This window comes from Mytilus galloprovincialis, chromosome 1, assembly GCF_965363235.1.
Source record: "Mytilus galloprovincialis chromosome 1, xbMytGall1.hap1.1, whole genome shotgun sequence".
NCBI lineage: Eukaryota > Metazoa > Mollusca > Bivalvia > Mytilida > Mytilidae > Mytilus > Mytilus galloprovincialis.
Window position 1 is genome coordinate 7,734,220 of NC_134838.1, and position 14,672 is coordinate 7,748,891.

A 14,672-nucleotide genomic window follows, 5' to 3' on the forward strand; every position below is an offset into this window, starting at 1 on the left:
CATGTCTTTCATATTGTTAGTTGTCTTTGTGTTTCTTTCCTTTCATATTGTTAGTTGTCTTTGTGTTTCTTTCCTTTCATAGTGTTAGTTGTCTCTGTGTTTCTTTCCTTTCATATTGTTAGTTGTCGTTGTGTTTCTTGTCTTTCATATTGTTAGTTGTCTTTGTGTTTCTTTCCTTTCATATTGTTAGTTGTCTTTGTGTTTCTTTCGTTTCATAGTGTTAGTTGTCTTTGTATTTCTTGTCTTTCATATTGTTAGTTGTCTTTGTGTTTCTTGTCTTTCATAGTGTTAGTTGTCTTTGTGTTTCTTGTCGATCAGATATGTCAACATTCAAACCATTTTTTTAGTTGTTCTAATATTGTGCTGTTACACCGCTGTCTTTTGTTAAAGCCTCGGTCACACCTTACCGGATAGCACGAACGGACGCCTAACGGATGAAAATAAAAGTTGTCCGTTGACAGAATTGTTATCAGTTGGGAGTCCGTTGATGTACTGACCGAATAAAACGGACGTGTAACGGATGCATAACGGACACACACCGGATATGCAACGTACGAGAAACGGACACGTACCGGACAGAACGGATGTCGAACGTACATCTAACGGACGAGTACCGCATCAAACGGACACCTAACGGAAGCATACCGGATAAAACGGATGAACAAGATATACGGAAAAATCAAAGGCGACAATAATAATACATGAAAATCGCATATATATTCAAAATGTTTCTGTGTAACTGGTTTTGGTTTGTTCTTCAAAATTCCGCCATAAGGCAGTGTCTGGCTTGAATCAGAACTGCTTGATTGTGTTGTGAAGACCTGCCTATACTCTAAGATCGATTATGAATAATAAGAATTCATGAACCTTAAGAAATCTGACATACCAATAATTGGCATTTCTGACGCGAATTTTTCAATTGACATTTATCCGTTTCAGATCCGTTCATCATCCGTTTTATCCGTTATACGTCCGGTAGAAGTCCGTTTCTCATCCGTTCAACATCCGTTTTATCCGTTAAACGTCCGGTAGAAGTCCGTTGGTGAATTTATCTTCCAGACCTCCAACGGATGTATAACGGACACGTAACGGATACAAAACGGAAACGAAACGGACGCCTAACGGACGTTCAACGGACTTTTTATCCGTTGGACGTCCGTTCAAAGTTTTGAACATGCTCAAAATTTTCCACCGGACAGAACGGACGCCGACGGATAAAACGTACGCTTAACGGACATGCAACGGATATGGACGGACGTCTAACGGATAAGAACGGACGTCTAACGGACATGAACGGATTGAAAAAAAGTTATTCGTTAGGCGTCCGTTCGAGCTATCCGGTAATGTGTGACCGAGGCTTTAGCAAGGGTTAGGTGCCCCTAAACATGTTTTAACATTGAAACATTCTGTATACATTTGATCCAAGTGAGGAATTACATTTAGTTGTTGTAGTCGTTTCTCAGTATTGATATATTTGTTTTTCGGATGTTGGTTGTTTGTTTGAACGGTTTTACTTTGTGTCATGAAGTTGCCTTTTATCGCTTTCTATACGGTATAAGTATTTGTTGAAGTCTGTACGATGATATATAGTTGGACTCATTGGAAAATCTGACATTTTCTGTAAGCTTGCTGGAATTGAAGTGGTACATTTTCGTTCGAAGTCTGCAGTAAATTTATGCAAAGTATGTCATGAGGATTTTTTTAGGTAAAAGCATCGGCCTTTATTCACTGAATTGCATGAACTATTCTAAATGAAAAGCGAAATAACTGGTTGATTAACAGATGGAAGCATTTTTTTAATCACAATAAATTGTCCTCTGTTCTATTTCGAATACTTTGATTATAATGTACAAATATATATATTTATAAGTAAAAATAAATCACAAACATCGAAAAAAAAGATTATTAATTAGATAAATGAAAAAATCAAAATATATAAGAGGTAAAAAATCAAATATGCCACAAATAGGTCTTCTATGAAGTTTTCTGAATTGTACAATATCAATAAGTAAAATATCAAAAAGGAAACAGTTTTGATTAAATTATGGACGGACACACAGAAAACAAGATATACACAATAACAATAAACAAGGTATACACAATATAAAACACATTCACACATACCAATAATACCCAACTGATTTTTGAAAGAGACACATTGTTAATTAAATTACCAGTATCACTGCAACTTAAAAGTAGATGGTATATTTAGTATGCAGTTAGATAGAATGAAGTAGAACAGTCAACCTACATGATCAGGATTCCTTTTGTCTTCTTTAAATCGAAAGGACAAGGTTCGATAAGCATCCGTTTTGGCTCTCTGTTTTCTCATTTTACAAATTTTGTTTTGGAAAGCTACTTGTCATGTTAAAATATTCCCATAAGTTTGAAATTTGTTTGGGATGCATCAAAAACGCCAAAAGAAGGAAAAATTAAGATTTTTGACCATTGTTTCTTAAAATAAAATAGCGTGCGCCTACGTGACCCGGCGAAAATTATGACGATTGAGACAGCAAACACAGTGCTTATAACATTGGAGTAAAAAAATTCTCGGGTCACGTTGGCGCAGGCACTTAAAAAAAAATCGTTGTACGGAACACCTGCAGAGTGAATAATAATTACAATATTTGAATAATAACTGAGAGTTTACCTCTCTCACCTCACCCAGTTGCTAAAATAAATGGTTTTGAAGTTCATCCAAGCAATCTTCAAACCTGAGAGCCGTGGTGTAGTGGTTAGTGCATTGGACTACTAACACAAAGGTTCCTGGTTCGATTCCCGTTCCGGGATGAAAATTTCAGGGACTGAATTTTCGGCTCTCCCTTGACGCCATATGCGAGTATGGTCTTGAGGAAACGATAATAGTCCGTCGGAACTTCCGAAGAGGACGATAATTGACCCGTGTTAAGAGAGAGCCATATCTCTTGCACGTTAAAGACACCCCTTGTAGATTTCGAAAAAGAGCAGGCTAATGCCACTACAAGGCAGCACTCGCACCCGCAAAGTGGAAAAGGATTAATATAAGTTGCAAAACTTGTTTCCCAATCCACTATAAATAAATATGTTTTAACTAACTTCAAACCTCGGGGAATATTTTAACATGAAAAGTAGCTTTCCAAAACAAACTTTGAAAATGAGAAAACAGGCCTTATCGTTCCTTGTTCTTTATGAAAATTACCATAGAATTGGCAATAGAGATGGGGAATGTGTCAAAGAGTCAACAACCCTACTAAAGAGCAGACAACAGCTCAATCCTACTAATGAGTCTTCAATACAGCGATAAAATCCTTCAGATGGCCACAAGAAGTTGGTTTGTAAAATATCAGTAATTATAGTTTTGAATTTTAAAATCTTAAATTGTGGTTTTATACTTCTTGCATTAAATTTAAACTGAAAAACTGCAAATAGCACACATCGTTTTATTTATGATATTTATATAACATAGATATGAGCTTTATACGGGGCGCCGAACGGGACTCTTGTGGTTTTGTACAAAATTCAATTCTGTCATAACAAAATCATTTTTGTCTTACAAAACTATGTGATACAGACTTGTTTTATGAGAACTTCAATTTTGTGATGACAAAATTCATTTATGTAGACAGAATTCCTTTTTGTCATAACAAAATTCATTTTTGTCATGACAAAATTCATTTTTGTAGACAAAATTCATTTTTGTAGATCAAATTCATTTTTGTCATGACAAAAGTCAATTTTGTCAAAAAGGTATGAAAATTGACTTTTGTTACCTGATATGGAAATTAAAACACAAAAGTCAATTGTGTGAGACAAGATTCAATTTTGTGAGACAAAATTGACTTTTGTGAGACAAAATTCAATTTTGTGAGACAGAATTCAATTTTGTGATACAGAATTCAATTTTGTGAGATAAAATTGACTTTTGTGGGACAGAATTCAATTTTTGTGAGACAGAATTCAATTTTGTGAGACAGAATTCAATTTTGTCAATATTGTTTCACAAAAGTCAATTTTGTGACGACAAAATTGACTTTTGTGACGACAAAATTGACTTTTGTGAGACAGAATTGACATTTGTGAGACCAAATTGACTTTTGTGAGACACAAAATTCAATATTTATTTTGTCAATTTTGTGAGACAAAATTCAATTTTGTCAATTTTGTCTCACAAAAGTCAATTTTGTCAATTTTGTCTCACAAAAGTCAATTTTGTCTCACAAAATCCAATTTTGTCTCACAAAAATCAATTTTGTCTCACAAAAGTCAATTTTGTATGCAAATTTGTTCACAGAATCCAAACTAAAATAATTGGCATACAAAATTGACTTTTGTCGCCCAATTTTCAAATTAGGTAACAAAAGTCAAGTCTGTGTAACAAAAATGAATTTTGTCATGACAAAAGTGACTTTTGTCCACTGAAAGATCATTTTGTATGACAAAATTTTAAATTTGTATTATGCTACAAAAGTTGTTAAACTGAACTCATTTTTGTTGAACAAAAGTCACTTTTGTCCGTACAAAACTGTATTTCGAGTACAAAACCACAAGAGTCCCATTCGGCACCCTGTACTTTAAGCAAACACATATTTTACTAAAATGTATCTGAATAATCAAATGTATGTAGAAAATGCAGATTTTAGATGAAATATCCTAATTTCGACATAAAAATAAACATATATTTATGGTTTTAAAGGTTATAACAATTTTACTTTACTGTTTTTGCTATATAAGGAACCAATGGCTTCTATCAAATCTTCCGTTATGAACATTGTTATGAGACAAGTTCTAAAATATCATTAACGACAATAACAGTTTAACAGTTATGAATAGTATACATTAAATCGGTTTTATCTAAGTATGGACAGACAAAAAAAAAACGAAAACAAAAACAAAGACAAGTAAACAGTATCTGAAGAATGCAGAATCTATTAAAAGAAACAACAACACACACCCCAAATAAAATAATGAAATCGCAGGTACAAAGTCAAAGTAAGTTCGAGGCAACACTAGTTTTCTGGTGCTCAAAATTCTTTAAGCTTTTAATATTTTTTAGTGACAATACATGTAAATTAAAACAACAACCTTCACTTTATTAACTGATATATTTTACATGTGTGATTTACAAATTTTTACTCTTTTTGTACACACAAACTATAACAAAATTAAAGAAATCTTCCGACTGCAATATTCTTCCTAACATGATCTATTCTATATGTTGTGTTTGTAGTGACTCAGTGGCGGCAACTGTTTTTCAAACATCTCAAAAGGTGTTTCACCTCTACTGTCACCGAATTCAAGTTCCAGATCGCTGATAGATTTATCGGTTGACATCCAAATATGGCTTCCGGTGCTATGTTCAAGATGAAGGTTTCGTTCTTGTTGATCTGGAATGATTTTTGTTCTACAAGCAGACACAATATTAATACACGTTTGTGCCTTCATTTCCTTACATAAAAATGTATCTTTAGCATGTCGTCCTTCTTATGTTCCAGAAATGAGGAACACTTATGAACCATCACATTAACAAACGGCAACCACTAAATAAACTCAGGGGTCATCATAGATACCAGGATTTAAATTTTGCACCTACGCCAGACGCGCGTTTCGTCTACAAAAAACTCATCAATGACGCTCGAATAAAAAAAAATGTTGAAGAGACCAAATAAAGTACGAAGAGCATTGATGACCAAAATTCAAAAAAGTTTTGCGAAATACACCTAAGGTAATCTATTCCTGAGGTAGAAAAGCCTTAGTATTTAAAAAATAACATCAGGTACCTGACTGGTGCATGGTACACAAGCATTTCCGCCGTTACTCGTTTTTTTATATAGATTAGACCGTTGGTTTCCTGTTTGTAATGTTTTACAGTTATCATTGTGGGGCCCTTTAAAGCTTGCTGTTCGGTATGATGCTAGGCTCTGTGTTGAAGGCCGTACTTTGACCTAAAATTGTTTACTTGTTGTTCATTTTGACTTGTCTCATTGGCACTCATACCACATCTTCTTATGAATAGTACACATTTTTGTTTAAGAGGTCAGCTTAAACCTGCCTCCGTGTGCGGTACTTTCTCGTCGTGTTGAAGAACCATTAGTAGCCTTGGACTGTTTTCTGCTCTTTGGTCGGATTGTTATCTCTTTGACACATTCCCCATACCATTCCCAATTTTACTATTAGTATCATTCTTGAAGTTACTAACCTTGTGTTGTTTGATTTGACTTTGTAATATATAAATCCAATGACCAGAATTATGACGAGAAAAAAACTTCCTAAAGCAGCAGCCATCACCACAAATGATTTCTTGTCATCTGAAATAAACATGATAAATAAAATCAATACATAATATTATATTACAGCTTGAGGTTTGTCATGCCACAAAACCAGGTTCAACCCACCATTTTTTTTCTTAAAATGTCCTGTGCCAAGTCAAGAAAATGGCCATTGATTTATTATAGTTCGTTTCTGTGTGTGTTACATTTTAATGTTGTGCTTCTGTTGTGTCTATATTTGATGCGTTTCCCTCAGTTTTAGTTTGTGACCCGGATTTTTTTTTCTCAATCGATTTATAAATTTCGAACGGCGGTATACTATACTGTTGCCTTTATCATATGGCCCAATATAAATTGTATATAATTAAACCAGAAATGGGTTTGTTTTTCGAGAAAAAAATAATTTAAAACGAATAGATTCATTTCCGGCGCTTTCGTGATATTTATGAGATGATATGAACATCGATAAACAAATGTTGTTTTACAAGAAAGGTCGAAGATACCAAAAATATATTTACACTTATAAGTGGAAAACAAATTGACAAGGCCATACCAAATACCGCACAAAAAATATGGACCAAAAGACAACATACAGTATATTTATAGTATTGTTGATTTTATACAGGACTGTAATTAATGACAATACAGGGGCAAGTCTGGGGACGAAATCAGTGTCTACAGGCATTTTACATAACCAATTTAACGTGATATTAACGTCATAATACCACAAGCGTGTACACAATTCTTTAACTAAACTTGTCTAACATTCCACCAAATAGCGGAAATCATTTGTGAACTTGCTGTTCGTTAGATATCAAAATTCATCGAAATCTTATGGGGTTTCAACCTCAGGTATAAATAGCTTTCACATAATTTGGCACAGACCTATGAAACTTTGTTTTTTAAGTGCTCTCCAACTTCATAATTAATTTGACCTTGTAACAGTTTTGATTCAAATGACACAGATAAATTAAACGTAGACGAAACCCATCTTTGTCATACCAAATGAATAAGTTTTATCAATATTGAATCTAGTATAAGTCTTACCATTCTCTGTTATAGGAACTACAGTTGGATTGCACGTATCCTGTAAGAGCAAAGTTAAGCATCTGATTGAATCATTAAGAAATAATAAACATAGGCTTTCTGTGAGAACGAGTGTGGGCACATTTTGATTGTTATTGGTACAGTGTTTTTAAACAAGGATATACAACCAAGCGCGTGTACATTATATATTCATACGGTATGCACAAATAATTGTTATGTTTATTAAACTAACATTGGCTATGACTAGAAAAATAATACAGTTACTCGTTTAGAAAATACAGATTTAACGAATAAGCTCAACACAATAACATTAAGAATGTCAATTAGAAAACTGCTATTGTATTGGGAATTTGGATTCATCCCAGATTCTTATACCACAGTGAATTCAAACTTCTACAAATACATAAATTCCAAAAATCAGCAAAAGAGGCTTACATTACGAAAAAGACAACGAACATTAGAAGAAACGATCAGATAACGAATAATCAAAATTGAGGGAAAACTAGAACCAGCTTTTTGATTAACTTCAAATACAAATTTAAACATACCAGTTCAACACATTCGATAGATGTGGAATTACATGAATAACAAGTTTCTTCATAAATAATTATTCTGGTAGATTCTCCGAAACTTGTACCATCATATGAAAGACTGATTTCATATCCTTCCGCCATAAATGTTTCGGATGCTTCTCTCTTTCTCCTGGAGGACTCAAAATCTACGGATACCATGAACATATTCCTAAAATTTGCCTCGAAGACAGCGTCTTCCGATATATATGTAACGGAATCTGGGACAATCTGCAATCAGTTGAAAGTTAAAATGTGAAATGTATTACAAACTGATTAAATATTTTAGAGTATAACAAGTTGAAGATGCATAGAATGAATTTTTGATATAAGTTAGTTAATTAGTTTACACCAAGCTGATCCTGACTACTTTTATGCTGAAGAACACCAGTCAACAATACATAATCAAATAGAATTCAATGAAATATTTTAAAAATGAAAATGCACATGAAGCATATTTCTAAATTCGTTAACATGATTTCGTCCTCTCACACAATGAATTTGACACAAACATAGACTACCGAATTTACCCTTCACGAGCAACACGACGAATGCCACATGACGAGCAGGATTTGCGTACACTCTACACTCCAAAGCACAATAGATCGCCAAGTTTTTTTTAATAGGTACGTATTGCTCACTCTTTAGTTTAATATGTTATGTTTTGTAAACTGCTTTTTTTCGTTTTTTTCGTGTTTTTTTACATGACTTTGTCGGCTGATCCTCGACTTCCTTGAGTTTAGTTATCAAATACTTATCTCCCGTCTTTCTACAACTGTGTTCGAAACTCTCTTCCCAGACTTACCATTAAACTATAACAGTTAGATAAACTGATAATTTATAACTACAATGCATGTATCAAAATATTGTAGTCAGTGTTTTCTTGAAGCAAAATATCTGTGGGAGATTAACAGTCCAGTTCTTTAACCAATGATAATAATGAAGATAAAAAAATACAACATTCAAACGCATTCAAATATTGACAATCTTTCAGGAAACCCTTGTTCTTAAATCTTAAATACCGCGGAAATATAAAACAAATGTTTGCAACAACAACACCGTTTTTTTTTTGATATACAAAAACTTGATTTTACCTGAAAATATTTTAGTTTGTACCAGACAATCTTGGAGATAAAATTACCATACACATTTGTGCTCCTGCAGTTACGTGTTCCAAGTGTACAAAGCCCGTCAAAGGGAAGACTGGTATTTGATGGTGGGATTGAAATTGACTGAGAGCAGTCATCTCCAACGTATTTTCCATTACACAGACAAACACCTAAATGAAAAATATGATTTTCTCTATAATTACATTTCAAGGAATTTATTGTTAAAGATAAGTAATTTCCACTTTCAAAATGTTATCAAAAGTATGACAATTAAATCTTTCCATCTTGCCTCATAGGACGAGTTGATAATTTGTGTAATTATAGTGTAGTAGGTTATTATCAAGTTATCAAACGTATATTCGTTTATTAACAACTTAAAACCTGACTTGTATGTTTTAGTAACGTATTTGTCGGTCTGTAAATTCAGTACATCTATTGATACTCGATTCGCAAACGATTTTGTCTTTTTACCGTTCGGTTTACAATCTACTTCAAAGAATGACAGGATTTTCAAGAGCTCGAAAGCATGATTTCTGTTTCAACAGGTTAAGAAACGACATGAGCTAGCATTCAGCAAAAGCTAGCAATCTATCATATTGTACTGTAAATATTGTTTTACTTTTACCCATGCGTTTGTCGTATATGATACCCGAATTGTCTTCCCGAACTTTGATTTTCTTTTTGTTTCCAATGGGGTGTATTTGGTACTAAGAGATTGAATGTTCTATGCGAAAATCTAGAAACTCGTGTTTGCCGTTTTTAATCTTAGTCTTCGTGTTTATTATATATTTCCTTGTTTTTTAGGGTTGCTGTAAAAAAATTATAACAAAAATACAGAGCTCAAAGGTAAATTCAAAAAGGGCAAGTCCTTAACAACATACAAAATCGTTATCGATCAACGGAAGAAGTGAAAAAGTATACAGGCATTTTCTGAAGAAATGGATATATTGAAGTATCGATATGTCCGGCTATTCATGTTGTAAAATATTTGCTACCTCTTATGTACGTGTAAAATATGTGAAACAAGTGCGGACACACACTACATGTGCTGCCTACGAAGCTCCATCTCAGTTTGAGACCAATTGTTTATAAAAATATTCAATCAAATAAGCGATAGAAAGAACAAAAATTACCCATTGTACAGTTTCCATTATCACTACAGTTGTTAGGACACATCAAGCTGGTGAAATATTCTACTAAAGTCTGTGATCCGTCTGTTGTATTAAGTATGTACAAGGATTCATTCCTCAGCACTTCTGTCATGATGTAGGTCAGCATTGTACCAATAGTATCAGGGAGGAAAGTGGTATCTCCGACAAGCTATAAAAAATAAAATTAAATTCGTCCATTAAAGATATCCAACTATTTATAAGTTTGGTTGATCATATTTTGTGCTCTATTAAAAACCTCAGTTATGTATTTCCAAATACTAGTAGTCAAATGTCATATTAAACAACAAATACAAGTCCTGAACACATTCTGTTGTTAATGATGCTCCAAAAATGTTATAATGGTGTTACATATTTGAAGAAGTTTACTTTAAGTTAAACCTTGTAAATAGAAGACAATAACAATTAAAACCAAGGAGTTAACAAAGACTCACAAAACCAAAGGACATTCACATCAACAAGTATAAATAATAAATAAGAAACACGAACTCCACTAAAAACCGGGAGTGAAATCAGGTGCTCCGGAAGGGTAAACATTCAGAATGTTCAGCCAATTTGAAGTTTGTAAAAAAAAACAATTTTATAATTTGTTGCGTCCAATTTCATAATTAATTTGTGCTAGAGATTTCATCTATGAATTATGGTTTGGATCATGTCATCGGAAGTCATAGACTCTCAAAACTTTGATGTTTTTGAGTTAATAATTAGCCTTTTGAAGGAAAATTTCAAAAACATATAATAATACCAAAAGACCGACACAAAGATGTATTACATATTGATAAATGGTGAAGTTGAAAACACCCTCTTTAATAAATAAAGCGGTTTCGTCACTGGCTTATAATTAAAAAAGCTACATATCAAAGGAAATGGTATAGTTGAAATGCGTGGAGAAGAACTATAAGAACATTTTAAAATGGTCTATCAAATATCATGTCATATATAAGTACGTATTCATAACTCCGTTTTTATGAATCATGATTACCTTTATATCCAATACACATGATTCAACAAATTCCGTTTCCGATACATCTACCAAATTGGTCAACTCTGATGGAAGAGCATTGTTTATATTTTCCATGCACGTCTGCAATGCTGTCTCCTCCGTCCAACCATTTTTAAATGTTTCAGGGACCTGCAAATTAAATGACAGAGATAAGTATTTGACATGCATATATTATTTTACTGTCTGTAAATACTACTTATATAGTTATCAAAGATTATAATTTAATACGCCAGACGCGCGTTTCGTATAAATAAGACTCATCAGTGACGCTCGGATCAAAATAGTTATGAAGCCAAACAAGTACAAAGTTGAAGAGCGTTGAGGACCAAAATTCCAAATACGGCTAAGGTAATCTATTCTTGGGATTGGTAATCCTTAGTTTTTCGAAAAATTCAAAGTTTTGTAACAGGAAATTTATGTTATACTGATCTTTTAACATTTAGCTATCAATCAAATTTTAAAGACTTAAAAAGGAAAACATTATATAGAACCGTCGTTTCGTCGCAATATTCAACATTCCAGCAGCTCCTGCGTATTGAGTATAATTTTATACGCAAAATATTTATATAAATGTGTTAGCTTTTTTATATCATGATTTCCTTAATGGAGGGTTAATGCTTACAATATAAAAAGAAGATGTGGTAAGATTGTCAATGAGATAACTCTTCTCAAGAGACAAAATGACAAAGAAAAAAACAGCTATTAGTCACCGAACGACATTCAACAATGAGCAAAGCCCATGCTGCATAATCAGCTATAAAAGACCATAAAATCACAAATGTAAAACAATTCAAACGGGAAAACTAACAGCATAATTAATGTACAAAAAAAAAAAAAAAAATGAACGAAAAATAAATATGTAACACAGCAACATACCAATTCATAGATAATGTGGCGGGCTTCATCATGATAGCGGAACCCTAACCCTCCCCATACCTGGGACAGTGGTGTAACAGTACAACATAAGTACATAAGCTTTTGACGCAAGTGTTCCAAGAAATGAATTAAATGTCCCTCTATCGCAAAGTTAACAAACAGAAGTCATCAGGTGTTGGTTGACCGTTATTGAATATCTTTGTCACAGATGATCGAATATATGTTCCAATTGCTGTAGCTACAATCCCGTGTTCTTTTTTTTTTCGATTTTGACATCGCCGAATGATACTTGTCACAAGACGTGAACTTGCATAAGCAACACGACGGCTCCCACATATAGAGCAGGACAAACATACCCCTTTTGAGCACTGGAGTTCAACCCCTAGGTCTTGGTGGATTTTTATCGTTTTTTGTTTGTTTGTCTCTTTTGTATTTTGCCATGGCGTTATCGTTTATGTTCGAATTGTGAGCTTTGTTAATGTTTTAATGTCAAACATTTTCTTAAATAGATTCCTTGTAGTCAAATTCGTCTTAGGTAAACTTTGCCTGGGCAAAATGGAACCTCAGTATTATTTAGTTAGATTTTGATTTTTACTATAGGGGATTCAGAAAATACTTAGTGAGTATGTGACCACTGACTACTAAGCAGATGATATCGTAACAAACATACAGCAAACAAGCAGTGATATCTACCCAGTACCAGATAATTGAAAACACACTTATAATTTTGTGCGTCCGATATATAAGACATACGGTTTTCAATATACATTTTGATAGTGTCTTGTTCGACAAACGAAAACATACCGTAACTTCTGAACTGTATACACTCTCGTCGTATATTAATGGAGGAGCATCAATTACGTCATCGTCAGCGTCATCACCTATGCTGCGGCGTGTAATTTTGTCCGACGAGTTTACAGATCGCTTTTTTCTTTTCGATATTGAACATGAAGTATAAAAGGAAGAAACAGTGTCTTCTTCAGTTTTGAAGGATTCTGAACAAAATTCTGTACTTTCGGTTAAATTGCAGTGCACAGTATTAAAATCCTCTAGTTTGTCTGTGCTGCCAGCTTGTCGCTCACAAGTACAGTAATGTGAAGAATTTTCCTCTGTAACACTGTTGTCATTCTCTTCATCTGAGTAACTAAGAAAAGCTGGTTCATTGCTGAACAATTGCTCCTCCAGCATTGATGGAGTTATTCTACAAGAAAAGGAAACAACTGCATAATGTTGCATAATGTACAATAAACTATGAGGAAACAGATCTTCCACACCCAAGATTAATACTCATCGTCTTAAAATTGGTCAGTAAATTGATATTAAATTATTTGGACTAATCTGGCAGTTGAATGAAGCATCGCATTAAACTAGCATTTAATGAGATATAAAACCAGGTTTAATTCACTCTTTTCTACATAAGGAAAAGCCTGTACAAAGTAAAGAATATAACAGTTGTTTGTTTTCCATTAGTTTGATGTGTTTGAGCTCTTGATTTTGCCATTTGATAAAAGACTTTCCGTTTTCAAAATTTCCTTGGAGCTCGGTTTTTTTGCTATTTTTTCAATTTTTTTGAAAAGTCTTATAAAAAATTTGTTTTAAATTATTTGATTCCGAACAATTTTGTGGAAATTATGTCATTATCGGCCTGATTATTGGTAATAATATTTGGTGTATAATGATAACAAAGAAATAGAATGTAATTGAACAAAAGCTTTGGCTTTTCCTGTGTAACATTTCAAATCTACCACAAAAGATATCCTTTCTGTAACGACAATTTTTTAATTGATTTCAGCTGAACATAAAATAGATTGAGGATGGAAATGGGGAATATGTCAAAGAGACAACAACCCGACGGAGAGCAGATAACAGCCGAAGGAAACCAATGTGTCTTCAACACATCGAGAAAATCCCGCACCAGGAAGTGGGCCTCATCTGGTCCCAGTTGACCCCTAAATAGGAATGTGTATTAGTTCAGAAAAAATGGCCGTCATACTAAACTCCAAAACATATAAATGAACTATTGAAACTCATTCAAGACTAACAAAAGCTTCCGACCTAGGACGATTTATTTTAAATTCTTCTATAGATTTGACCCACTGGTTGACATGTTTACGTTATTTACCAAATTGATGTAAATCGTAAAAGAAAAATATTAGGATTACTCAGATGTGAATTCAGAAAGTGGTATAGATATATATTCGGAAATATGAAATAACCGACTTTTGAAATAGCTTATTTTCTTAGCATTTTTTTATTAGGGAACATCCCGTTCAAATCTCTGATTGCGGGATCGAATAAAGTTTGATGAACAATATATCTTAAAATATCGCATTATATTTTAAATAAAATAATAGAAGTTACTAAGAAAGCGGGGTGTTTACTCGTGTTTCTATGAATGCATAGCTGAATTGTACCTCCAGGAATCTGCAAAATCTTGGTCATTGTCGACAGGTCCATTTTGACGATGAGTAAAATCGTCCGACTGGTCCTTTGTTGTACTTGGAATACCACATAGACCTCTTGCCTCGTTAATATCAAATACAGATGGCTTTATTGCAATCATTGTAATAAACTTTGACCATCTTGATGTCGCAAATTTAATTTCTGTTCCGATAGGTAATGTTATCTACAAAGTAGAAATAAACACAGTAATT

At 33.4% G+C, this 14,672-nt stretch overlaps 1 protein-coding gene across 1 annotated transcript in view; it reads right to left on the reverse strand.

Moving 5' to 3' along the window:
• Positions 1 to 4,985: 4,985 nt before the first annotated feature.
• Positions 4,986 to 14,672, reverse strand: part of LOC143064411 (von Willebrand factor D and EGF domain-containing protein-like) — a 51,299-nt gene continuing 41,612 nt past the window's right edge. The window contains exons 14-22 of the mRNA XM_076237226.1: positions 14,433 to 14,644; positions 12,823 to 13,219; positions 11,122 to 11,271; positions 10,104 to 10,290; positions 8,956 to 9,140; positions 7,841 to 8,092; positions 7,293 to 7,332; positions 6,176 to 6,284; positions 4,986 to 5,380 (exon numbers count right to left, since the gene is read on the reverse strand). Coding sequence (XP_076093341.1) covers positions 5,188 to 5,380; positions 6,176 to 6,284; positions 7,293 to 7,332; positions 7,841 to 8,092; positions 8,956 to 9,140; positions 10,104 to 10,290; positions 11,122 to 11,271; positions 12,823 to 13,219; positions 14,433 to 14,644 — 1,725 coding nt within the window. The 3' untranslated portion in view covers positions 4,986 to 5,187. The remainder of the gene's footprint in view (positions 5,381 to 6,175; positions 6,285 to 7,292; positions 7,333 to 7,840; positions 8,093 to 8,955; positions 9,141 to 10,103; positions 10,291 to 11,121; positions 11,272 to 12,822; positions 13,220 to 14,432; positions 14,645 to 14,672) is intronic.